Source organism: Globicephala melas, chromosome 7 (assembly GCF_963455315.2).
Source record: "Globicephala melas chromosome 7, mGloMel1.2, whole genome shotgun sequence".
Classification (NCBI taxonomy): domain Eukaryota; kingdom Metazoa; phylum Chordata; class Mammalia; order Artiodactyla; family Delphinidae; genus Globicephala; species Globicephala melas.
The window spans coordinates 46746746-46770711 of record NC_083320.1 but is presented as its reverse complement, the minus strand read 5'-3'; the positions used below and the strand labels follow the sequence as shown (position 1 = coordinate 46770711).

The window sequence follows — 23966 nt, the reverse complement described above, 5'->3', positions numbered from 1 at the left end:
CAGCAATGTGGATGGACCTAGAGAATATTATGCTTAGTGAAATAAGTTAGACAGAGAAGAGAAATACTACATGATATCACTTATATGTGGAATCTAAAAACTAATAAAATGAATATATATACAAAATAGAAACAGACTCACAGATATAGAAAACAAACTGTGGTGACCAAAGTGGGGAGGAAGCAGGGAGGGACAAATTAGGGATGTGGGATTAACAAATACAAATTATTATATATAAAATAGATAAGCAACAAGGTTATACTTGGGAGTTATACCCATTATCTTGTAATAATCTATAATGGAATAGCACAGGGAATTATACTCATTATCTTATAACAACCTATTCTGGAATATAATCTGCAAAAATATTGAATCACTATGCTGTACATCTGAAACTAACACAATATTATAAATCAACTATACTTCAATAAAAGGGGGAATTTGGTAGTACTTATATATTTCTTGATGAAAAAAAAAAAACCAGTAAAACCACTATAAATGTGGCATAGCTCATAGCATTGTAAGGATATTTTATTTCATTTCCTATACAAGAAACCTCCTTTAAGGAATAAAGTAAAAAAGAAAACCACCATCTGGATTTTCCTATAGGTTTGTGGTGATTATTAGTGCAAGAAAATGTAAAAATACCTGGAAAGAATCCCTGTATGTTACATGTCATCAAGTGAAATGTTTGAAAATAGTGACTCAGGGCATGGAAAATCTATTTCCTTAATTAAAAACAATTATTTTAATTAGTGTAAAGTCATATGTGAAAGTTCTAAAAATTATTTATAATTCATAACATACTGAACATACTCATTAAGATACCTAATTCTTTAAGTCTTATAAGGAATGAGGCCATTTCCTTTAGCTGTAGGTCATTATTCATAGACAAGTAGGCAAAATAACAACAGAGAATATTTGTCAAGAGTATATAGTATTTTTATGTTCTACAAAAAAAAATTTTATGTTCAATATTCAAATATTTTCTGATTTTAATAAAATACATTTTTATAACTGAACTCCTTCCAATATTAAAGATAGCTCAGTACTTTTTGTACTTAAAGGGTGAGATATAGGCCTTCTGGATAAATCATTACATTTTGGTCTAATTTCCCCCATACACTTATTATACCTCTTAGACAAACTAAGCTTAGCTGTACCCCAATTGACAATAAGATTTAAATCTTCTGGAAGCAAAGTATTTGGTCTCGTGTTGTCCTCTCTTACTTTATTACCAAGAGTCTTCTTTGAATTGTGGTTAACACGTTTACAGTCTTTGTTTATCTTCTGGCTTTGACTGGCATGGTGTTTTTTACTGATACATGGCTTTTCCGCTCCAGTTGGATATATAATATTCTTGTGATCAATAGAAGGAAAAAACGTTTGAGATGATATTTTTCCAAAGGATCCAGTGGGTAAATCTTGGAGATAGCTGGGGAAATGTTGGCTAATTTTATATTCATAGATTGATTTTCTTGAATTTGAATCATCTACTTTGACAGAATACAGATCATCTATTGTTATATTCTGATAAGTATCTATTGGACTTTGAGGTGCATTCAACTTTTCAGAATTACGCTGAGGTATGATAGGTAAAATTCCAAGTCCATTTTGTTTTAATACTAATCCAGTACCAGGAATAAAAAGTTCTGGTTCTTCCTGTTTTGACAGATGAATGATGTTTGTGTTTGAAACAGATTGATGTGCATGTCCATTCACTGCTCTATCTTTCCAGATTAAAGGGTTATATATAACTTGTCCATCAACAGGGCATGAATTGCACTTGTGGAGTAACCAACTGTCAATACATTTCCTATGAAACTTAAAAAAAAGTTATAAGTTAATCAGAGATATATTATCTTGTTTATAATGTATACTATCTATGTAAAATTTCCCCACTTTCATTATTGTGTTACTTTTAACACTGTTTCATAATATTGGAAGGTAATAAAATTCATCAAGTTTTATGGAAATATTTTGAAGTTCTCTTAAAAATGTAATTGGTTAGAGACTGATCTTCATTTTCCACATTAAAATGAAAAGCCTTCTATGGATGTCATTTTTTCAATTTCATTAAAAACTCACTACTTATTCAAGCCATTAATTTCACTGTTGCTTTCTAATGAATGAAAATTATTAATAAAAACGTCATAGCCAACTAGAGTTGAAAATTGATATGATGATGGTAAGACATAATGTGACAAATCACCTTCTAGGGAAGAAAACAAATTATCAGTCATTATAAGTAAGGGTGACTCTAAAGCTATAAAAGTTTATTTATTAAAACAACTTTATCTCAGAAAAAACCTGGTTACCACTACGTAGTGATTCAGCAACTTTAGACTGATTCCAGTAAGTTCATTTGAAATAATAATAAACTATGTCAAATTAAGCATTTCTGTTTCATCTAAAAAATCATAAAAATAACATTAAAAAGTTAGTATTCTATAAGCCTTTTCCTTTTACAGGTGACTAAAGTAGATAAAAGAATCTAACTCAAAGTGCCATTTTATCTTTCCTCAATAGTTTATACAGAAATGAATCCTAATTAATAGGAATCCATCCTTGGGGGGCAGAGCTGCCTTCTCAATAGTCTCTGCTCTAGCTTTCTGCACACACTGTTCAATTTGAACATCTCTGCTCATAATTCAACTAAAAAGTAACAGGAGAGACTTAAATTGCCACTTCATTTGTGAAAACTGGCCCTACAGGGAAAGTCAAACTAAAATGATGTGACTTCTACCTTGTGAGTACATGGTAGCAATCTTGTATGCTGACCAGGACAAAATGCCTTCAAACAAAGTCGACACTGGTAGCCTGGAGCAAGCAGCTTACTATTTTTTGTGATCAGTAAGAGAGGCAGTGACCTTACGACGTGTTTTGGTGTGTAAACTTGGCTAAATGAGAATAAACAGAGAGACATGAATGGTCATATGTGATCGTAGATAAGGAAGTAATCAATAGTACAGGTAATAACCTCCAAATAAGTAATGCAAATGAACCCAGTGCTTTCTAGAACTGAAGATAATAAATCTCGTACATTATAAAGTTACAAAATCTATTGTATTGATCTTGAACAAGATGGATCCAACTTCAACATCAACTTCATAAGGAACAAAATTTAATTTAGTCATTTCAAATAAAAATACTAACCTGAATTTTTTTGATTTGCACTTTTTAACATCAGTGAAACCAGAACATAATTTTGAGAACGATATACTCAAATTATTTGCACTTTTTAACATCAATGAACCATATACTCAAATTATTTGCACTTTTTAGCATCAATGAAACCAGAACATAATTTTGAGAACCATATACTCAAATTATTTCAGACTGAGCCAACACACAGGCTTGTGTTTAGAAAAATACAACCCAATTTACTCTGTCATCTGGTAGGAAGTAAGATGTGTGGTAAACCATATTAAATATTCCAGCTACTATTATAAACTGGTAGGTCATAATCTATGAGGAGACTTATTTCACTTGGGGTATATGCTTATTACTTCTGTATTGTTAGACCATGTTAATGAACTCTAAAGATACAAACCCCATTTTTGTACCAAAAGTACCAACAAACATAACTAAGATTACACAATGTAAATTTGATGCCACTAGCAACTGATAAAACACGTAAAACAAATATTTAAAAACAAAATCTTGGTTAAAAGGTTAGATGCATTCCTATTATTCAAAAGTCATTCAGAATAAAGTTCAAATATATTCTTTAGACAACTTTATACTTCTCATTACTCTTCAGATAAACTGTCATAATGCTACAAAAATTGCTTTTACCAAGGTTATTTAATTGTCAACTAAAAAAAATCTGCGTGTTTCTATTATTTCAGGTTGTTAATCACTTTTTAAAAAAAATCTTGAAACTCTCTCCTTTTATTTATTCCATTTTCTCTGCCTAGAATGTCCTTCTACCCCTAATATTCTCTTGTCCCCCCCTACAATATCTCCTAAACAATTAGTTATACAATTTATCATTCTAATAGGTTGAAGTGTGATACCCAGCCAGGGCCAAGGGAAATGGAGATGGAGAGCCTTTGTATAGGCTCCTTTCATACCCACAAAGCATTTTATGCTCCACAAGAGTTGTGGTCTCTGAAGTGTGTGGAGCATCCACAGGGCATGGGCTAGATATCCACTGGGTTGGATAGAAATCTATCTATCTATCTACTATATATATGTGGGATAGAAATACATATATACACACATATGTATGTATAAACAAGCACAATTTTTGTTTGGTTAATTCATTGAAATGGTCCTTTAAAAAATATTTCAATTTTATCCCATCCTATTAAAATGAGCTTTGTATATATTTTATAGTGTACCTAATATGTTAATTATACACGGTGCGTTTAATTTTCTTTAATTGATACGAAGTATGGCAAAAGGTCTGGACGACTGTCCACTAGTCAGGGTTTTGAAATACAACCAATCCCCTTAGCACTCTCCTTCCCTGGGGGTGGAATAGAGGGCAATAAGGAAAGAAAGACTTCCTTCCCATAGAGGTCATTTACTTCAAAGCAAATCTCAAAGCTCCCTGTATTTTTTCTTTACATAACATGTATCAGTTTTAATTTTACATTTATTTAGATGATCACTTAATTGCTGAGGAAATTAGATATCCCTAATACCTAGTACAATCTCTGGTAGAATTAATAATAATAATAGACAGCATTATTTGAATATTTACTGTGTGTATTAATTCATCTCATATGCACAACATTACTATGAGACTGGTTTTATAATTATCCCCATTTTAAAGATAAAAATGTGGCAAGGAGATGTGAAGTAACTAGCCCAAAAGTTGCATAGCCAACTTATGGTTGTACTAGGATTGGATTTAAGCATTCTGACTCCAGAGGCTTGCTCTTCACTTGAATACTATGTCACCTAGTATATATCATAAGTACTCAATACATATTTATTGAATAAAGAAATGAATAAAACTTATCTGAACTGAAAAATTGTTTAAATATCCTAAGAAATATAAATTTCACTGAGAATCTCACCCTTGCTTTTCTTGAAAATGTGGCATCTTTTCTATCTCATCTTTAATATCTATATATTTTACAGTTTCATCTGATCTTTTTTCCAACGATCTCCATTTTTGATTTCTCTTCTGTAATAGGTAAAAGGTGAATGTTACTTTGTAAATTGTGGAAGCTTTTATCTTGTGCATTAAATCAGTAGGCTGTGTATCAATAACATAATAATGTAAATAAAGACTAATCATTTTAAAAGATAGCTTTTTAACACATTAAAGAATTTGCAAATTATTAGTGAGTCTAATATACTGTTGCACAGCTACTATAACAGTTACTTTTTAAGGTAAAAATATTTATCTATTAATCAATAATGGTAATTGTGGATGTTTTATCTTGTGTAGTAAATAGAAGGTAGCATTATTATTCAACATCAGGAGATACTTATTTACTTGTTAGATTCAAATGATAGCAATAAAATTCCATGATGTAAGAAATTTTAAAACTGTAAATGGTTGTCAGTAGCATTATAAGTCATTTTGTAGTGTTGAGATCTTTTTTTAAAATGAATTTTCAAGCTTGATGGCTGTAATTTCTGTCCTTAAGATTTATGTATGATATCATTACATATTTGTTATTGTGTTGGATTTTATAAATTACCAATGTAAGAATTGATTGCTTATAAATCCTTATGAAAAAGAGTTCTCCAAAAATTATGGTCTTTGGTTTTTATTCAAACACAGTCAGCTCTATTCCAGAGAGTTACCTATTCTTAGATTTTACTTAGATTTACAATAGGAAAATACAAACACTATATGAAATTCAAGATGGATACTGTACCTCACGAAATGTAAATGAGTGAGAAAGATGGCAGCAGCTATCAAAACAATTCTGGCATAAGTGATATTCTATACATTTGGTACACCTAAAAATGCAAAACACCAAAACATACAAGAAAAAATCCAATTATTTTGATTGTTTTTGGTGAAAAATTCTGGCCAAGATTTCCTGGGAACTATGCAGATATGACAAGGCCCATCTTAAATCTCACCCCATATTAGCTTCCTGTTGCTACTGAAACAAATTACAACAAATTTAGCAGCTTAAACAACACTTTATTATCTTACGGTTTTGTACGTCAGAAGTCTGACATGGGTCTCAATGGGTTTAAAATCAAGGGGTCCACAGAATGGCATTTCTTTTTGGAGGCTATAGAGATCTGTTTCTTTGCCCTTTCTTCTAGAGGCTGCCCACATTCCTTAGCTTAGCTTGTGGCACTTTCCTCCATCTTCAAAGCAAGCAATGCAGCATCTCTCTGTGCCTTTCTTCCATATTCACATATCCCTTTGACTCTCTTCTTTGCTGCCCTCTCCCACTTTTAAGAACTCTTGTGATTATACACTGAGCCCAGGCAATCCAAGATAACCTCCTTATTTCAAGGTCAGGTGATTAGCAACCTGAATTTCATATGCAACCTTAATCCCCCTACAACATGTAACCTAAAATACAGGTTCTGGGCATGGGGATGTGGATATATTTGGGAGGGCATTATTTTGCCTACCACATATCCCTACCATGATGTCTTCCTGGAATGCTTTATCTTTCATTTGTCTCTTTTTCTAAGTTCCTTTAGGATGTACAGCCTATTGGACATTCTATCATTTGATTACCCGGTGTTTTCCTATTATTTCATGAATGCTAGAGTTATACTTAGCAGAATACTTCTTGAAAACAGGAATTGCACTATATTCCTTCTCTGTCCTCACAAAATAGAAAAAGGTATATGTATAAAAAGTTTGCAATAAAAATCATTGATATACTAAAAAACTTAATTTTCCACAAAGCTCAATCTAAACATGTATCACTTATAAAAATTTTGCCACAAGCAGAGAATTTTAATTTACTTTCAGCAATATTCACCAAAAATAACATTTCAAGCAAAGTTATTTTCTTACTCAAGTTATCAAAGAATTAGAAGACTATTTCTAAGAGAACTCTGGGAAAATATATCCTTCAGACATCTTAGAAGCAGCAAGTATTAATTTATTCATTATTATTGTTTATACAAACAGGGAAGATTCTTAATAATTAACATCAACCAATCAAAGCAATGGTGCAGTTTATTCAATACATCAAATTGTGCTGGGCTTCAAAAAGTTAAGTATCTCTATATTTTAATATATATGATAGTTTTGGAATTAACTTCTTAAAAGGTAAGTAGCTATATTATGAAACTTTAATGAAGAGGAACTGAAAAGCTTTCTAGTTTACCTTATCTCCTACTCAAACCATTACTAAAACTACCAGAAATAGTTTTTTCAGGCTAACGGCTGAAATGCTAGCATTTGAGGGACTGGCAGGAGATATGGATGTGAATAATTGTGAGCCAAATGCGTAGAGAAGTTATTCTGAAAGGAGAGTGCAGAGCAGCAGGCAGGAAGCAGAACAGTGGAGAATGCCTGTATTGAGGGGTAGTAGGAAGAATCACCCTTGGGGACAGAAAGCAGTCAGAGGGACAGAGGAGAGCACTGTCATTAACAAAATACTTAAAACCAAGATTTGAGATAATTTACCAAAGCCAACCACGCATTAACAATTTGAGGAATACATCACTATAAAAACTGAAAATTTTACACCGTGGCTTTCACCTGTCCTTGTCATCCCCAGCTGTTCCTCCCAACCCACCTTTCCACACGTTACCTTAGCCCCTTATTGTTCTTACCCACCCCTTTTGAAAAAATTCAGATTGCCCCAAAAATGGCTGCTAATGCCAAATATCAAGTCTTTCCTTTTTCTAGAACTCTCTTTAACCAACATTCCTGAAACTAGCTGAACACCTCCTGCTAAACTTTATAAAAATTCTGCCCTTCTTTCTCAAGTGAGCTTTCTCAGGCTTGCTGTTTTCAATAAAGACTTTTGCTAATGGTGCTCTAGTTGATTTACTTCTATGTGACACATTGAGAAAACAAAGGACTAAAACAGTTTAAAGGAGAAAGGTATCATTCACCTTTGGGGGTGATTAAAAACAGTTTTATGGTTTTATGAGAGGGTTTTAAAAATATTAATTAGACTCATCATAATGTAATTCCAGGAAGACTGAAAAGTAAACTGATGCATTTTAGAAAAAATTTTAACAAAGACTGAAGCAAAATATTTTCTTCTTAACATACAGTTAAGATTTCAATTAAGAAAGCACAATATCCCAAGCATAGCAATTAATTGATGTTTTATTGTGGAATTGTGGGAAAGTTTGAGAAATACACAAAAAGTAATGAAAATTTCTTTCTCTAATAAGTATCTTGTTGTTGTTAAGGTATAAGATGTGAAAGAAAACAAAACACGCATCATTGCAGTTTGGAGTTGGGGAACTCAAGTTCAGTTGATCTAGTCAATATCCCTCTGGCTCAGTCCTAGGAGTTTTTGGCAATGACCTCATTGGTGGTTCAAAGAAAGTTACAGGGGGTGAGAGGTCTATCTAGCAGGGCTCTGAGCTTGGAAACTCATTTAGGCCAAACTACCAAGCCTGTGTTCAGAGCTTCCAAGAAAGGATGCTACTTCAGACTCTCAATCTAGACTGGAATACAAAGCCAATACTCTGTGTGAGTAAAGAAAATAAAACTACTGAAATTCTTAAGGTACTGGGCTGACACAGATCACTAGTCTGAAAATCCTAAATACGTAGCCATCTTTAAGGCTAACACACTATATAAAGGAGGAAAAGAAGAAGGCTAAATGACTAGTACTCTAATGTTCAAAGTTTCCTAAAATTAAAAAAAAAGTTAGACTACAAATTTATAATATTACTGATTGATACTTACTTATAACACTTCCCCTCAACTGGAAACTGTCGACAGTTATTACAGGGAATTCCAAGGTGTTTGTCTAGTCGCTCTTTCTCAGCTGTAGCCACAAGTTTGCTAGAGTTTTTGAATTCCTCTAAAATAAGTTTTAATGGTGCAAAGTCTTTCCTACACAAGGGACATTTCAACATGGAAGTGTGTGATACCTTATCCTGATAATTAGCTAAGATCTTCATGCATTTTATATGAACACTATTGCCACAGCCAAACCTGTTAGAAATAAAATCCAAGTTTACCATTTGTGTACAGCAAAGTTATACATATATATATATATATAAAATGTTTTCTTTGCTACCATCTTTATTTCCTATAAAAATAGATTCTGAACTGATTATCCAGATATAGCTTGATTACACACATAAACACTATTTTATCTATCTAATCTAAGCTATCATATTTAATTTAGTACATCAGAATTCCAAACAAAATCTTTCCCATTTCAATGAAATGATGGTAAAAGATTTTGCATCATTATAATATTTTTCATTTTTAAAGTGAGAATGCATATAGTCTTAACAAAAAGGAAAAGTATAACAATAATTATTATTTTTAAATAAAAAGCATCACTGAGAGCAGGGGTGTCACCTTATTTTTCTAGAAATCACACAATATGAATGTGGTTGTATCCAATAAATATCTGCTGAGAGAAATAATATTTTGGGAAATAGTAACTTTAAAATATGCAAAAGAAGCAGCTATGTGAAAAAAATACAATGTGGATGAAAATTTTGGTAAATAATCAGGAAAAAAAAAGAACTGAAAAGTTCAATACCAAATGGTTGCCCAAATTTTCCAAGTCCAAATTTACAGTGCCTTTGAAGCATAGTTAAGTACAATACTCTCAATAAACATTTATGTATAAGTGATATTTTGAATTATTTAGTTTTAAAGATAAAATTTAGAAAAGCTGAAGAGAATTTTTATCATTTTAAAATAAAATAATCTTCACTTTCAGAAAAACTGTTTGTAACTACTCTAAGCCGTGGCATTTATTCATGTGTATAAAACAGAAACATGAAAATTATCTACTTTAATAACTTAAAGTGAAAAAGTAAATAAAGTGGAGTTATTTTTTAACTTTCACCCTTTAAAATGTAGCCCAGAAATATTTAGAGTTAGAACAGGACCTCTCACAACATGTTAGGAAATAAAAGGTGGCCAATTAAGTATAATTGTTTAAATATGTATTATTTTTCTATCAACGTTTCATAACATATTACAAATATATTAAATTAGAATTTTTTCCTAAGTTTCTAGAATCCAAAGAAAAATCATGTCACCTGCAAAAGGTGACAGGAACCTTTTTCTCTAAAAGTACTTCTTGACAAATAGAGCATATATCATCTGAACTAATTTCCTTCTGTTTAATGTAACCATCTTCTTCAATTTGTGCATTTTCATTGTTCCTTCCTTGTTGGGGAGTTTGAACTCGATGTATCCCTCGAAGCAAGTCGCTGATTTCTCTTTCCACAAGACCTAATTGCAAAGCAGCTAATGATAAATTCCAAAGTATTAAAATTCAGTGGCAAATTGGAGACAAAGAAACAACTTAGGCAGAAAACTAGCATTTTTTTCCCGAATATCATAAAGTTTGGTTGAATTATTACACTGACATTTACCACTTATCGTATTCCTTTCAGAGCCAAAAGGTCAGAAAAGAGTCATTTATAAAAAGAATAGAAGTTATCTCTTGTTTTCCTGTTACTGAAAAGAGTCAGTGTAACCAGTGCATTATAAAGGTTTCAGATTAATTATAAGACAGTGTTCCTCCTTGGATTGGTGCTATAATCATCTCTTACATTTTGATCTGTTCTCTTGTTCATAAACAAATACTTATCATCATACAGGAGTATTAAAAGAAATGGGCATAAATACAGAAAGGAGAAGAGAGATTCGAGTGGTTAGTGTAATTAACATTTGTTAGATGAATAAATTAGTAAATAGATAATGAGAGAGCAAGACACAGTTGCGCCTATTTTCCTTAGTTTTACGTCTCTACAAGTGTCTCGGTAGCCACATTCTTCATAGATTTGGTCAGTATTCCTCAGGACAATCTGTTAGTAACTATATTGCCTATACATTTGGGATACACAGTCTTTGAATTCTGAATTTTCTCCATCCTGCTGTCCTTCTAAGAAATGGTGTACTAAGTGCATATAGTTTTGATCCAGGCATCTTAGATTCCCTTTTTCTCTGGCCCATTCCCATGCCCCTCCTCTTTCCCTCTTCTTAACATAATTTAAATGCCAGGTGTTATTGGTCCCCTTAAGTTCTATTCATTTTATATATTCTTTAATACATAGAGATTAAAAAATCATTTGTAAGATAATGAAAAGCTCCATTTCCCCTAAAAAGATTACCAAATAAACATTAACAATACTGAAAACATCACAGTTACATTTCAATACAGAAATCTCTGTTCCTTGTCTGAGGTGGCATGGCAAGTGGAATGTGGGAAGATATCATACTTTAATTAACCATTACTTTGGAGGATGAGGGCTATTTGTCACAGAGACACAGCAAAATCTGCTCCCTAAAAAAATGAGGAGGAAAATGAAGAACAAAAGATTGTGCTTTGGGGGATAAAGATTCTCTAGAGCAGCAGAAATACTGAAACATAAAATTTCATAAGAGGAGTTGGCTACAAACTGTTCTTTGTGGTATAACATGAATTGGAGAATAAAAGGGAGAAACAAACTCTTCTGAAATTAATTTGGAAAAATTAATGTATGAGACTATAAAAGAATATTCTTTCATAAAGGAGAGCAAGACAGCTAACCTTATCAGATATCATAATGTATTATAAAAAAACAAAACTCACTATAAAAATTATGAAACAAGGATGAAAAGCACTATTTAATAGCTGTTATTGAGATCACTAGGTAGAAATATGGAGAAAATTTAATTACTTCAAACCAAATACCAACCTCCAATTTATATCAATACAACTACACATGGATGCTATAAAGAAGAATAAAAATAAAATAGAAAAGCTAGCAGAAAAAAAGAATCTCTAAAATACTATGGAAGATAGACAACTTTCAAAGTATCAAAACAATACATATAAAAAGTAAAAATGGTCAGATTTAGCAACACACAAAAATCCATATACGTATATATAAAAAAATTTAATGAAACCATATAAAAAAGAATTATGACATTAGAAAAACATTTGCAAAGAGGGGTAATCCCTATATTTAGGAAGAGTGTGTAGTTTTATCCCAATAAATAAATAGCCGAAGTTTAATTTACACATGTAGTACAAATATTAAAGTCAACAGATGTTCAATTTCATTAATATCAAAAGAAAATGAGTTAAAATCAAAATGAGGTGCAGACACAGAATAAATCTAAATAAAAGGTAATAAATAAATAGAATGTTACATCTTGTTTGCCTTATGTTATTTTCTCTTTTTATTTGAAAAAGTTACTTAATTTACTAGGAATGAATAGATTACTATGAACTTTGTATCTGTTATTTTTTCCCACTTTGTGTGACTTAGTCTTTTTTTCTAATATTATAGAAATATTATTAGCTTTTCAAAATATTTCCATGTATCTTTATTTTCTTTGGAGACTTAAATATGCTGTTAATGTCTTCCATTTTATGCTTAAGTAATATGGTTAAATATGCCTAAAACATGAATCCAAAAAGCAAAGCTAAAATTGCTGAAATCATAAATCAGCAAAAGTATTGCTATAAAGCAATACCTATGGGTGACAGACATAAAAATATTAATACTTAAAAAAAGGAAAAAAAACTCGAACTCACAGATACAGAGAACAGATTGATGGTTGCCAGATGTTGGGCCAGGGGACGGCTAGGAGGTAGGAGAAATGGCTGAAGGTGGTCAAAAGGAACAGACTTCCACTTATAAAATAAGTAAGTCATGGGGACATAATGTACAGTATGGTGACTATAGTTAATAGTACTCTGCTGCATATTTGAAGGTTGCTAAAAGAATAAATCTTAAAAATTCTCATCTCAAGAAAAAAAAATTGTAACTATGTGTGGTAGTGGATGTTAACTGGATTAATTGTGTTGATCATTTTGCAATATATACTTACACTGAATCATTATGTTGTACACCCAAAACTAATATAATGTTATATGTCAATTATATCTCAGTAAAAAAATAATAGTTTTACTGCAAGATCCAGTTAATGAGACTTCAGGCTACAGAAATAATTGAGAGGAGAAAAAGTTTCATTTACAAAGAATATAACAGGTAGCCAGAAGTAAATTAAATGCCTCAAATGGAAGAATGTTAAATAAATTATGATATACCATACACTAACATGGTATATCATAGTTTATTTAACATTCACTGATGACTTGAATGAGAGAGACTACATAGCACTGAAATAAAGTAACAGTGTGTGACAAAAGCAGAACACAGAATTCCCACAGACTATTAGGTATACATAAATACAAGGTCAAAAAAGAAAATAGAAAATAAAAAGTTTATTATATCTTTGTGGTGGGGATTTTAAAAATTTTCCTAAAATGCAGTTTTTATTTTATCCATAAATATTTAATTGAGAAAAGGACAAGATGGCATTTACTAGACATTGTATTTAGGAAAAAACATTAGGTAATAAAGCTAGGTTTTACTGGGAAGCATTTGTTGGGTGATGGAAAATAATATTCAGTGTTCAAAAACTGATATCTTTATAAAAAATTCCTATGTAATCATCTTTATAGGTCTTCAAAAATAAAAGAGAGTCTCAGGTTTCTTGTATGCAACACTAGGGCACAAATAATTGGTTCCAGATTTGTTTTAGAAAAGAATCTATGAATGATGTTCAAAATGCTTCTGCTTCAATACCTTCTTCTCCACACTTATGTACACACTTTACATAATATTATTGAATAATTGTTTATAGCTTTCTTTGAATTACTTTATTTTCAAACTTTCATTTAAATGATAAATTTCAACATTATTGAGACTTATACTTTCTTTGAATATTTGTGCACAAAGGATTTTCTCAATGTTGAGTAGCTAAAACGTCTTTTAAATATGAGGTATAAAAAATATTTTATTTTAGTAGGAAATATAATTTTTCAAAATTAATATATAGGATCAAATTTAAACAAAAAATTTCCTACTAAATTTCCTAATAAAATAGGGATATTTATAATAAGAATAAGATGTGGTTTCTGCCTTCAAGAGCACAAAGGATAATATGATATAAAGTATTAGATTGATCCATATGAAATTGCTACTTTTGTAGATGAAAAAATATTGGCAATTCATATGATTCAATTTATTAAAAAAATCACCTAGTAGAATTCCTGACTAATATGCAGTACAATAAATATTTGTTGAATGTAATTGGGTAGAGCTGCACTGTTCAATATGGTAACCATCAGCCATATGTGGCTGCTGAGCACCTGAAATGTGGATAGTGTGACTGAAAATTGAATTTTAAATTTTGTCTTATTTAAATTTAAATGGAAAACAGATAATCTATAGTTTCTGGAAAATTTACGTTTATAACAATTTGGGTATTATATGAATTTATTTTTCAACTGAATATTTTACGATGTCTAAATGCAGATCAAGCATTTCCAATGAAAATATAGTGTCTGAGGTGAGATGCATTGTAAATGTAAAATACACACTAGATTTTGAAGGCAGTATGAAAAAACATTAAAATATCATAATTTTTATATTGATTACATGCTGACATGATATTTTGATGTATTGGGTTAAATTAAAATATGTTATTAAAACTAATTTTCCTGTTTATTTTTACTTTCTATAATATGTTAGCAGAAAATTACATATGTGGTTCACATTATATTTCTGTTGGGTAGCCCTAGTATAGAAGCTTGTGAAAATGATATGGAAAATAGTGTAGATAATAACTAAGACTTTGAAGAGATATGACCATTTAACTTCAGGTGTATACAATGGAGAAATAGAGAAGAAAACAATATCCATGAACTCATCCAACCTAATTATTGTGTATGAAGGGATTGGGAGAGAGGATGAAGTACAGAGTAGGTGACATTTCAGAAAGAACCTTTTGTCTACAATGTGAAGGAGAAAGCAACAAAGTGCAGATGCTGGAAATGGAGGCTACAAAGAACAGTACTAAGGGCTGATGAAGGTTGAACAAAGGTAAGAATGAGGATGGGGAAGAAAAATCACTGTTGAGAAGTAGGTAGGATGTAACATAAACAGGATTTGTTTATGAGAGAAGAGGATGAGAAAGGAAAAAGCCAAGGTTTCTAGCTTTGGAGACTAAAGTAAAAGGAAAGCCAATATGTGAGATAGGGAATACAACAGGAGAGCACATATCGGGGGGAATTTACTATTCCAAATGCCTGCGGGACCTCCAAAATTGTGGTGCTCAGAAGGCAGCTGGAAATACTGGTCTGCTGATGAGATGTGGAAATCACTGTTACAGAGGTAACAGGTGGAGACAGAAAATATGAGCTGTTTCTAAGAAAATGGGTAGAGAGAAGAATACAAAAGAAAAATCCCTATGAAACACTAATATTAATTTATTATCTAGTAGGACTTTTAAATGTCAACTGTGCTTGTACTTATATAATAGTTGCCTAAACAGAACCAATAACCTGAATTGAATTGAAAAAAAATTGAAGACTGATTATCACTTTAATTCTTTATGAATATTATAAACATTTATTAATAAATGTTAAATGCCTTTGCAGTTCTTAGATGAATCTAGTATAGGTTAAATAAATCTTTGCAGGAAACATTTCCATAATGATAGCATCTTTATTATAAAATGTATAAATCGAAATAACCTGTGATAGAATTATTTTTCTTTCTCTTTTATTTTTGAGGACTCTAGAATTTAATTTTAAATTAAATTTCAAATTGAAAATTATAAAAAATGTCATAGGCCTGACTTTAAACTCAATGTAGGTACTGACATAAAAACTATTTAACTGTAAAATACATATATTTTTTGCATTAAAAACTTGTCAGTAAACATTTTTAAATGAAATTATATATCATGCCAACTATTTCTGGGACCTGAAAAATTACATTTGTCATTTTTCTCATAATTAAAATAAATTTAGATACAGAAACTACTGTAAATTCTTGCTTAGAATTCATGAGGGAAAGTTTTTCTACTGAAAACCTGGCCATTATTTCACCTCATTTTTTATTAAGTGCTTTTTAATGTGAAATGGCATATAAAGTTACATTTTTTTGGTAAATAGGAAGAAAAATGTTCCAACTGTCTTAAATGTAACAAACTGTGTTACAGTTTTCAGACTGTCTGGACAATAATTGTCTAAATTTAGAATATGTCTAAATAAACAATTATTAAATTCGTTAGCTTCAAAGTAGTAAAAACACGCAAATGCAACTTACATTCATGATTCCTTGGAAGCCTGAATTTTTTCAACAAGACCCTAATATTCAGAAGTAGAAAAACAAAATAAAACATTTATTTCTGACATAACCTCAAAAGGTATTATTAATTTTAGAATAGGAATGGCATTACAGAATTTATATTGCTGAAAGTATTAGGGATAAACTTAAAATTCTCATCAGTTTTCTGTTACAAGAGTCGTTAAATTTTTGTTTTAAAATAAGCATATGTGTAAAAAGTATGATACATGGAAACCAAAGACATTTGCAGTAAAGAGATTTGTCGGAGAGAGTCCATTTATTTCTTTATGACATAGAGTAGCTCACAAAGAGAGGTTAGTGAGGGAATCTAAGTATTCACAGCACTCTTTTTAAACTTCCCTGGAAGTTTCTTACTCCTGGACATGGAGGAATTTTCTGGATAGAGTAACAAATGACTGTTTTCCTATACATACCACTTTAACGTATGACAGAAAAATACTTTCAAATATCACCAATTAAAATGGAATATGACTTTTTTTTAAAAGTGGGAAATATATATTAAATTCTTACTTAAATATATTAAATATACTTTAGTATGTTAAATACTTGGATTATATTTCCATTAAGTTTATGGTAAATATACTGTAAAAAATAAGTTACATTACATAAACATCAGAACAGAATGCCCTTGCTCTGAGGAAGCTGGCATAAAATAAAAATGGAAAAAACCTATTTTATGTATAATAATAAAACCAAATTGCAAATTCTGAAGGGACCATATTTTATATTTTTATGCTAACTAGAGCAAATAACTTGTGTTAGTAGATGCTCAATAAAAACTGATCAAGACAACAAAAAACTTGGTAAATAAAAGCATTAAAAAGAACAGCTATATGTATATATACTGTTTTCTAACCTATAAAGAAAAGCATTAGAAATATGATACACACTTTTCTTAATTTCTTGTTTGATTTTTTTCTCTTAAAATATTAATTACAAACTTTCTATAATAATATAATTAGTGATTTGTTGGTATAAGTATAGTAGGTAAACAAATGAGTTGATGTGGGTTTAAATTACATGGAAGGAATTTTTTTGTTTTTCATTTCTGGGATCACCTACAAACAGGATCTGACTCTAGAGGAAAAATTTTAGATTTGACAGAAGTAATCTTCAGCAGAGTCCTATTTTAATCTTAAAAGATTCAGAGTCAAATGCTTATTGAAAAGGAAAATAGTAAAATTTAAAAATATCATAATGAACCATGCAATTATCACCAGTGGTGTGAACAGGGGAGATTTTTTGTTTTATTGTTACATTTCACCTTTGTACATAATGAAAATCTAAACATTGACTTTTTTCTTATTAAAAACAATAACATTCCAAACATATAGAGGTGGTAGTATGCTTTCCTCACTTTAATTTTTAAACCTCACTTAATTTTTAAACCTCACTTAATTTTGGGGATGAAATAAAATATCCAAAACGATATTGACAAGCTACAACCATTTTACCTTTAAGTTCTCCCAACACCAAATTTCTTTAATCTTGCAGTACTCAAGCCATGAAAAAGGCAAAACATGTAATATACCAAGATGTTCCTTTGTGGAAGATCTTCATTATAATGTCACTTACCAGCATATATGCTTACAAAGTTCCCCTCCTTTCAGAAATATGGAACAATTACAAACATGAGGATTTCCTAGAGAAACCTTCAAAAGAAAAATGGAAAAATGCATACTTAAAAAAAAGTTCCAGTCAGTTTTTAGAGTTATAGAGTAAAATTAATAGATAATTGGATTAAAAGAGATTTCAAGAGATATTTTAGTTTAGGTGACTCCAAAAGGTTGAACATAGTCTACTGGAACATCTTAATTCTTGACACAAGTCTAATTTTTCACTTCCTTATTCTTTGCCTTGTTCAACAAATTGCATTGTCAGCTAAGACTGTTTTTAAGAGACCTACATTCAGGCAAGTGAAAAGAAATCTAATTTTAAAAACTTGAAAAAAAATCTATAAATTTTTAACTGAAAGGAAATTCTACTTTGCAATAGAGCTAAAGACCTTTTGTAAAGTAGTTCTTCTGGGGTTTTTGTTTTGTGCGTTTCAATTGGTGAGTTTACTTTATTTAATTTTATTCAAGAAAACGAATTTTATTCACCAAGTCTATACTGGTTTAAACTATTTATTAAATGCCCTAAGGGTTATAAAGTGAAAAAAGGACGTCTGACATAAGCAGCATGACACTAAATTAAAAATTTTCAAGTCAACTCCAGGGAGGTAGAGTGGTGGCTGACTTTTGAGTGGTGAGAGTAGGATATACGAATATGAAATATCTGTGGTCTTTCAGCAAAATAAAAAGAATTTTTATTCATTAAGACATTTCCAAGGAATCACCATTTAAGCCATACTTCAAAAGGGTCTTGTTATAGCTTCAGACTGACTAAAAAGTAAAGAAAACCTGATTTTATTTATTTAGCAAATATATACGGCTTGTAAACAGATTGTACAATTTTCATTTCGTTTGAATTACAGGGTTAGTGACTGCTAACGGATCTGAGAACGCACGTAAATGCAAACCATATATTCAGATAAAATGTCTCCCGTTTTTAAGTCCAGAGATCAAAGGCCATAATCTTAGGAGAGTTGGATGCAATTTGGAGTCCTAACCTCCAATAATGGAACTTTTCTAACAAATACTGTTTCAATCTGCAGTGTGCACATATTTAGAGTCTGGAACACTCGCGGGTGGGGTTCGGCAGCAAGTGGCTACATACAAGGTGGGCCTGGGGGTACCGCGCGGTCGGCCTGGCAGGGAGCCAAGGCGGGTTTGGGGGGGTAGTTACTCGGAAATCCCTGTTTTCCGGCTCTTCCTCTCTCAGTAGAAAGGAGGTGGGGCCCATCTCTCGTAGGAGGTAGATGCTGCTGCTCAGCGCCTGGTCTTGTTGCCAGTTGAGGCGGTCGCTGAAGTGTCTTCGCCTTTCAGAAGCCTTACAGCCTCCGCGAAGCATCTTGTCTGGGTAGGGGCGAAGGCAGCCCCTCCGCTTTCTGAGTCGCCCGCCGGTCTCCATGACAACCGCGTGCCCGCCGGTTGCCTTGGAGACGGCGGTTGAGTCGCAGTGTCCCAGAGTGCCTTGCGCGGAGGTTTGTTTCCGCAGCTCGCCCCCGCCTCCACTCCTTCCTGAAGCGACAATCCTGACTGTAGAGTGTTTCTAATACCCAACTGGCTGATTTAAAAGCTGGTGGCCAAAGTCGTCGCTGTCAAATCTCTCGCGTTCCTTCTGCTGGTTCCTCGCAGGCGGGGGCTTGTGAATTCTGTGTTAGGATAGCCGCACAACCCCCCGGTTACAGTTTGGGCTCTGGATGCTGAAATGATCCTGTGATGATTCATCATTTTTATCCGAAAGCCCAGAGTGACTGTTGACATTCAACAGTGTTCCAAAAACATTTTCCGATTGCATACTAGGTGCATAATCTGAATGAAGCGCTGGGGGAAGATCAATGATGTGGAAGACAGGATTTTAACCTGGGAAGTTAGACTCTTAAGTAGGGATGTGTGTGTTGGTGGGGGGATGGTCTTTAAACGAGGGGAGCATCTTTAAGTTGCATGTTTGTGTAGGGATGGGTGTTTGGGGTGGGGTGCGGAATCCATTGCCTCTATGCCCTCTAAATTTACAAATCCCAATTTAAGGAATAAGCTGTGCAATGTTGACTCAATAGTTCAAATTGTCTATGAGCTTTGTTACTACGTTCTAGGGGGAGAGCTGTAATACAGTATGAGTCAAGTAAAGAAGCCATATTACTGGAATATCTCTTTCAGAAATTGAAATCAGGAAATAGCCAGTTGGTGGCGAAAATATAAAGCTGGGGGATATTTGTCCCATTTTATCATGGGAGGAACTCACAACTAGATTATGTCAAGCGCAGGAAGGAGAAAATGGCCAAAGGCCCCAGTATGAAAGAAGATGATGGAAATGGCAGCTTTCACATGTGAGACATCTGGATAAACAGCATCTAATCCTAGGTCTAAGATTTTAACTTAACTAAATTTTATCTCTACTCTCCTATTTTTACTAATAACAACTAATGTACGTACTACCATACTGCCACTTTACCATCAATTTAATGGTGCTAGATGTTAAACTTTATGCATTAAGAAAAAACTTCATATTGAAACCAAAAGAACTTATAAATTGAATTAACTTAGTTTATTTATTAATACTTATAATTTAAAAAACTCCAAATAAATGACAATCTACACTTTCTAAATGAGAAGGTGAGTAAGGTTTCAGAGTGAAGCCACTTTATTCAACCACCATTTCCCTCTTTCTCCATATACACACATACATACATAATATATCTCCATATATATTACATATATTATGTATATAGTTATTTAAGAATTACCTTGAAGGGAACTTTAAGAAACAAACAATAGCAAATAATTGTTCAAATTATTTTTGTAAATAAGTAAATTGTTTTACTTATTATAATTAGGTAATAATACTTGATACACGTGTAACTGGTAAACAGCATTCTCAAAAGATCGCATCTTTAAGACACAATTGTCATTATGTCAACTGAATATAGGTTCATAAATTCTATTTTGGGGAATGATAAAAGTAACAGTATTCATACTTTTATGGAAATTAAAAAGAGAAAGCACAGGTTGCTAGACAGAACTTTAGCTATAAGACATTTGTTTTTGTATCTCTGTTAAGACTTTAAAAACATTTTTTTAGCCAGGTGACTATCCCATATGTTTGCTTCATCTCTTAAGAGTGTGTGACAGGGGTAATATTTTGCAAATATTTAAGGGAATTGTTCCCCTCCAAGTTCTATTTTGAAGCATAATGCCCTCGGAAAGAGGGAAGTGGTTAGTGCTAGAAAGTCATTGATAAGCTTTGAATTACATGAACTAAGTTTTAGGCCCTTTAGCAATACAATTTGGTTATAAAGGCAGGAATTAAAAATTATTATAGCTACAGATTAAGATATAAAAAACTGGGCTTAGAGTATTAGGCCTGGGAATTATATGAAAGAGAATGCCCTGAGGGGTTGGGAAGAAGAGTAACAGAAGTCAGTGGAAAAAGTCAGCTGCCACTCTCAACATGGGTGGGTATGTGTGTGTTGGGGTAAGAGTGGGAGTAGGTGGAGGGATGGATTGAAACTATGAGCTGGGTTTGGGAAGACTGAGAACATCTAGGGGGTGTGTGTGTGTATGTGTGTGTATGTGTGTGTGTGTGTGAGGAGGAGGAGGAGGAGGAGGAGGAGTAGTAGTAGTAGTATGCTTACTTCTGAAATAGTGTTAGGGAGGTACAGGCTAGTAGGAAACTTGAGTTTCTAGTTTAGTGCCCTAAAACACGATAAGCAATATGCAGAGGTGCCAGTGGAAGACAGGTAAATGAACTGGAGGTAATGCCCTGGTTCTCAAGGGGTAAAGATATATAATGAATATAGGAATTTGTGTTTACCCCTAGAGAATGGTCACAAAAGAAGGGCAGAATACTAGTGGATACAAAGAGGGTGCAGAACTCAATGACTTCAAGACTGGAAGCAAATAGAACCAAGGACTCTAGTGGGAGGAACCAACATGATACCTTCCATTAAAAAAAAAATCCAATAGGTCCAGAACAACTCAGTGATTACTAACAGGTGATCAACAGTGGCCACACTGCAGAAGTGACCAGCAAGAATCCAGGGGACATTGTATGGATTCAAGGTCTCCATCTTTCATCATCAGACACAAGGTTACATAAGCTTCACTTTCCTCAAACACTCATATACATTTGTGGAGAGAAATAGGTGATGGGTAGAAAACTGAAATGCTAAACATTTTATCCTTAATAGTGACCAAAGTAGCCTTAACATTCCTCTCACCTTGACTAAACTTCAGACAGATTTCTTCTGGACTTTAAGTCCCTGACCTCCCTTTTCTTAGAGCATTTCCTTTAGAAAACTTTCAATTGTAAATTCTTTCACTGCCCCTTTGAGATGCAGATTTTCTCACAGAATCTTGCCAGTTTTACAACCTAGTAATATCTTTCTCAAGAACCTGCTAGCCATCCCTTTGAAATAGAATCAAAAAAGATACTGTTCCTATCTCCCAGTTTTTGTGGCAGCGTGGAGCCTAACTTTGATAATCACCAAATAGCAAACATAAATGGTCTAATCGCAGTGACCAATCTTATCCTTAAGGTCCTCCAGTACTTTCCAACTAGCTCACCAAAGGATTCAAAACTCCCACCTTTTGTTCCAGTATAGTTGAGCTCAATCTCTCTCCCCTGCTGTAATGTCTTGAATAGACTTCTTTGCCTGTTTACTCTGCCAGTGCAATTTTTCTTTGGCAATATATACCATTTATCTAAAAAGACTTTATTAAATCAGACTAAATGAGTTTATGAAGTTATGCTTCCCCCCCCATTAGGGGAGTAGTGGCTAGCAAGTGATTGGATCATTTATAGAGAGAACATACTTCAATATTTTGCACATCCAAGTCTAATATAAATTTGTAACCAACTATGAGTGTGATTGATACTATTAAGATGCAAAACTGAGTAGTTAATGTCAGATCCTTTTCAATCTGAAGAGCTTATGAAAATAATAAAAAAATAAAAAAGGTTTCAACCTCTGATATTAAAGTGAACTAGAGAGGGCTGAGATAGGCAGAGTTTTAAGAATGACCCCAATGACCTTTGTCCTTGCATAATTCCCTCTCTTGTGAATATGTCATGTTATATGGCAAAAGAGATTTTGCACATGTAATTAAGGTTACTAATCAGTTGACTGGGTTAATAAAAAGGAGATAATTTTGGTCATCCTAATCTAATCTCACAAATCCTTTAAAAGCAGAATTTTCTTTGTCTGGTGGCAGAAGGAGAGGCCAGGATTAAAACATGATTCTCTTGTTGGCCTTGAAGATGGAGGGGCCCATGTGATAAAGCAGTGGTGATGGTGGTGGTGGTGGGGGCTCTGGAAGAAAACAGCAACCTCTGACTAACAGCCAGAAAGGAAATGGTGACCTTAGACTTATAGCAACAAAGAACTGGGTTTTGCCAGCAAGCTTAATGAGGTTGAAATCAGATTCTTCCCCAGAGCTTCCAGATAAGACTACAGCCTAGCTGATACCTTGATTTTGGCCTTGTAATATCCTGAGCAGAGAACGTAGTCAGGCCTGCCTCAACTTCTGACCTATAGACCTGTAAACTAATAAATGGGTGGCCACTAAGTTTGTGGTCATTTTTAACACAGTAATAGAAAATGAACTGGCAAATTTCAACAAACTACCAGGATATATATGGATGGAAAGTACTGACTGGTGAAAAGGGGGATAAGTGAAGGTATGAACATGGAACAGTTTACTCCTTGTTATCTGCCAGCATTGGGTTTGACAATAGAATCACTCTGGCTGATTCTAAGTATAAAGAAATTTATTATAGCATATAAGTTAGCTTACAGAATATTTAGAAAGGCCACAGAATCAAGGTATGATCCCACTCTAAAGTGAGGCACTCAGGAAAACTGTTCACTCCATGAGATTTTTCCTTTGGAAATCCCTCCCAGACACTCTAGAAGTTAAGGATTAGATATCAGTACTTCCACTATTATTGCTACAGAAAAACCAAAGGACTTTTTAACTGTGATTGCTAGTTGGGCTGGGTGGTCTCAAAAGCTTCTCTTCTGCCTTTCAAGTCTTGGCAGAAGCTAGTCATGTCTTTACAATCTAGAGGCCAAAAAGAAAAAAAAATCTCAGAAATATGGA

The 23966-nt window shown here is 32.8% G+C and overlaps 1 protein-coding gene across 1 annotated transcript; it reads right to left on the bottom strand.

Moving 5' to 3' along the window:
• Nucleotides 1-1011: 1011 nt before the first annotated feature.
• On the bottom strand, nt 1012-19215 carry ZSWIM2 (zinc finger SWIM-type containing 2). Its single transcript, XM_030849540.2, has 9 exons — nt 19051-19215; nt 17839-17915; nt 16222-16262; nt 10144-10354; nt 8822-9073; nt 5844-5928; nt 5031-5140; nt 2747-2900; nt 1012-1824 (listed from the first exon to the last, which is right to left on the bottom strand). Exons 1-9 carry the CDS (start codon nt 19213-19215, stop codon nt 1012-1014), a joined length of 1908 nt encoding a protein of 635 aa, XP_030705400.1.
• Between the last annotated feature and the right edge of the window lie 4751 nt (nt 19216-23966).

What these genes read in the sequence shown, in the direction of transcription:
- ZSWIM2 (XM_030849540.2), bottom strand. Translation starts at nt 19,215, where the DNA reads ATGCTTCGCGGAGGCTGTAAGGCTTCTGAAAGGCGAAGACACTTCAGC. An exon ending in GTTCCTGTCACCTTTTGCAG is followed by an intron (nt 9,074 to 10,143) that starts GTGACATGATTT and finishes TATTTCTAACAG; the next exon opens with GTTTGGCTGTGGCAATAGTG. An exon ending in TGCTACCATGTACTCACAAG is followed by an intron (nt 1,825 to 2,746) that starts GTAGAAGTCACA and finishes CTTTTTTTTAAG; the next exon opens with TTTCATAGGAAATGTATTGA.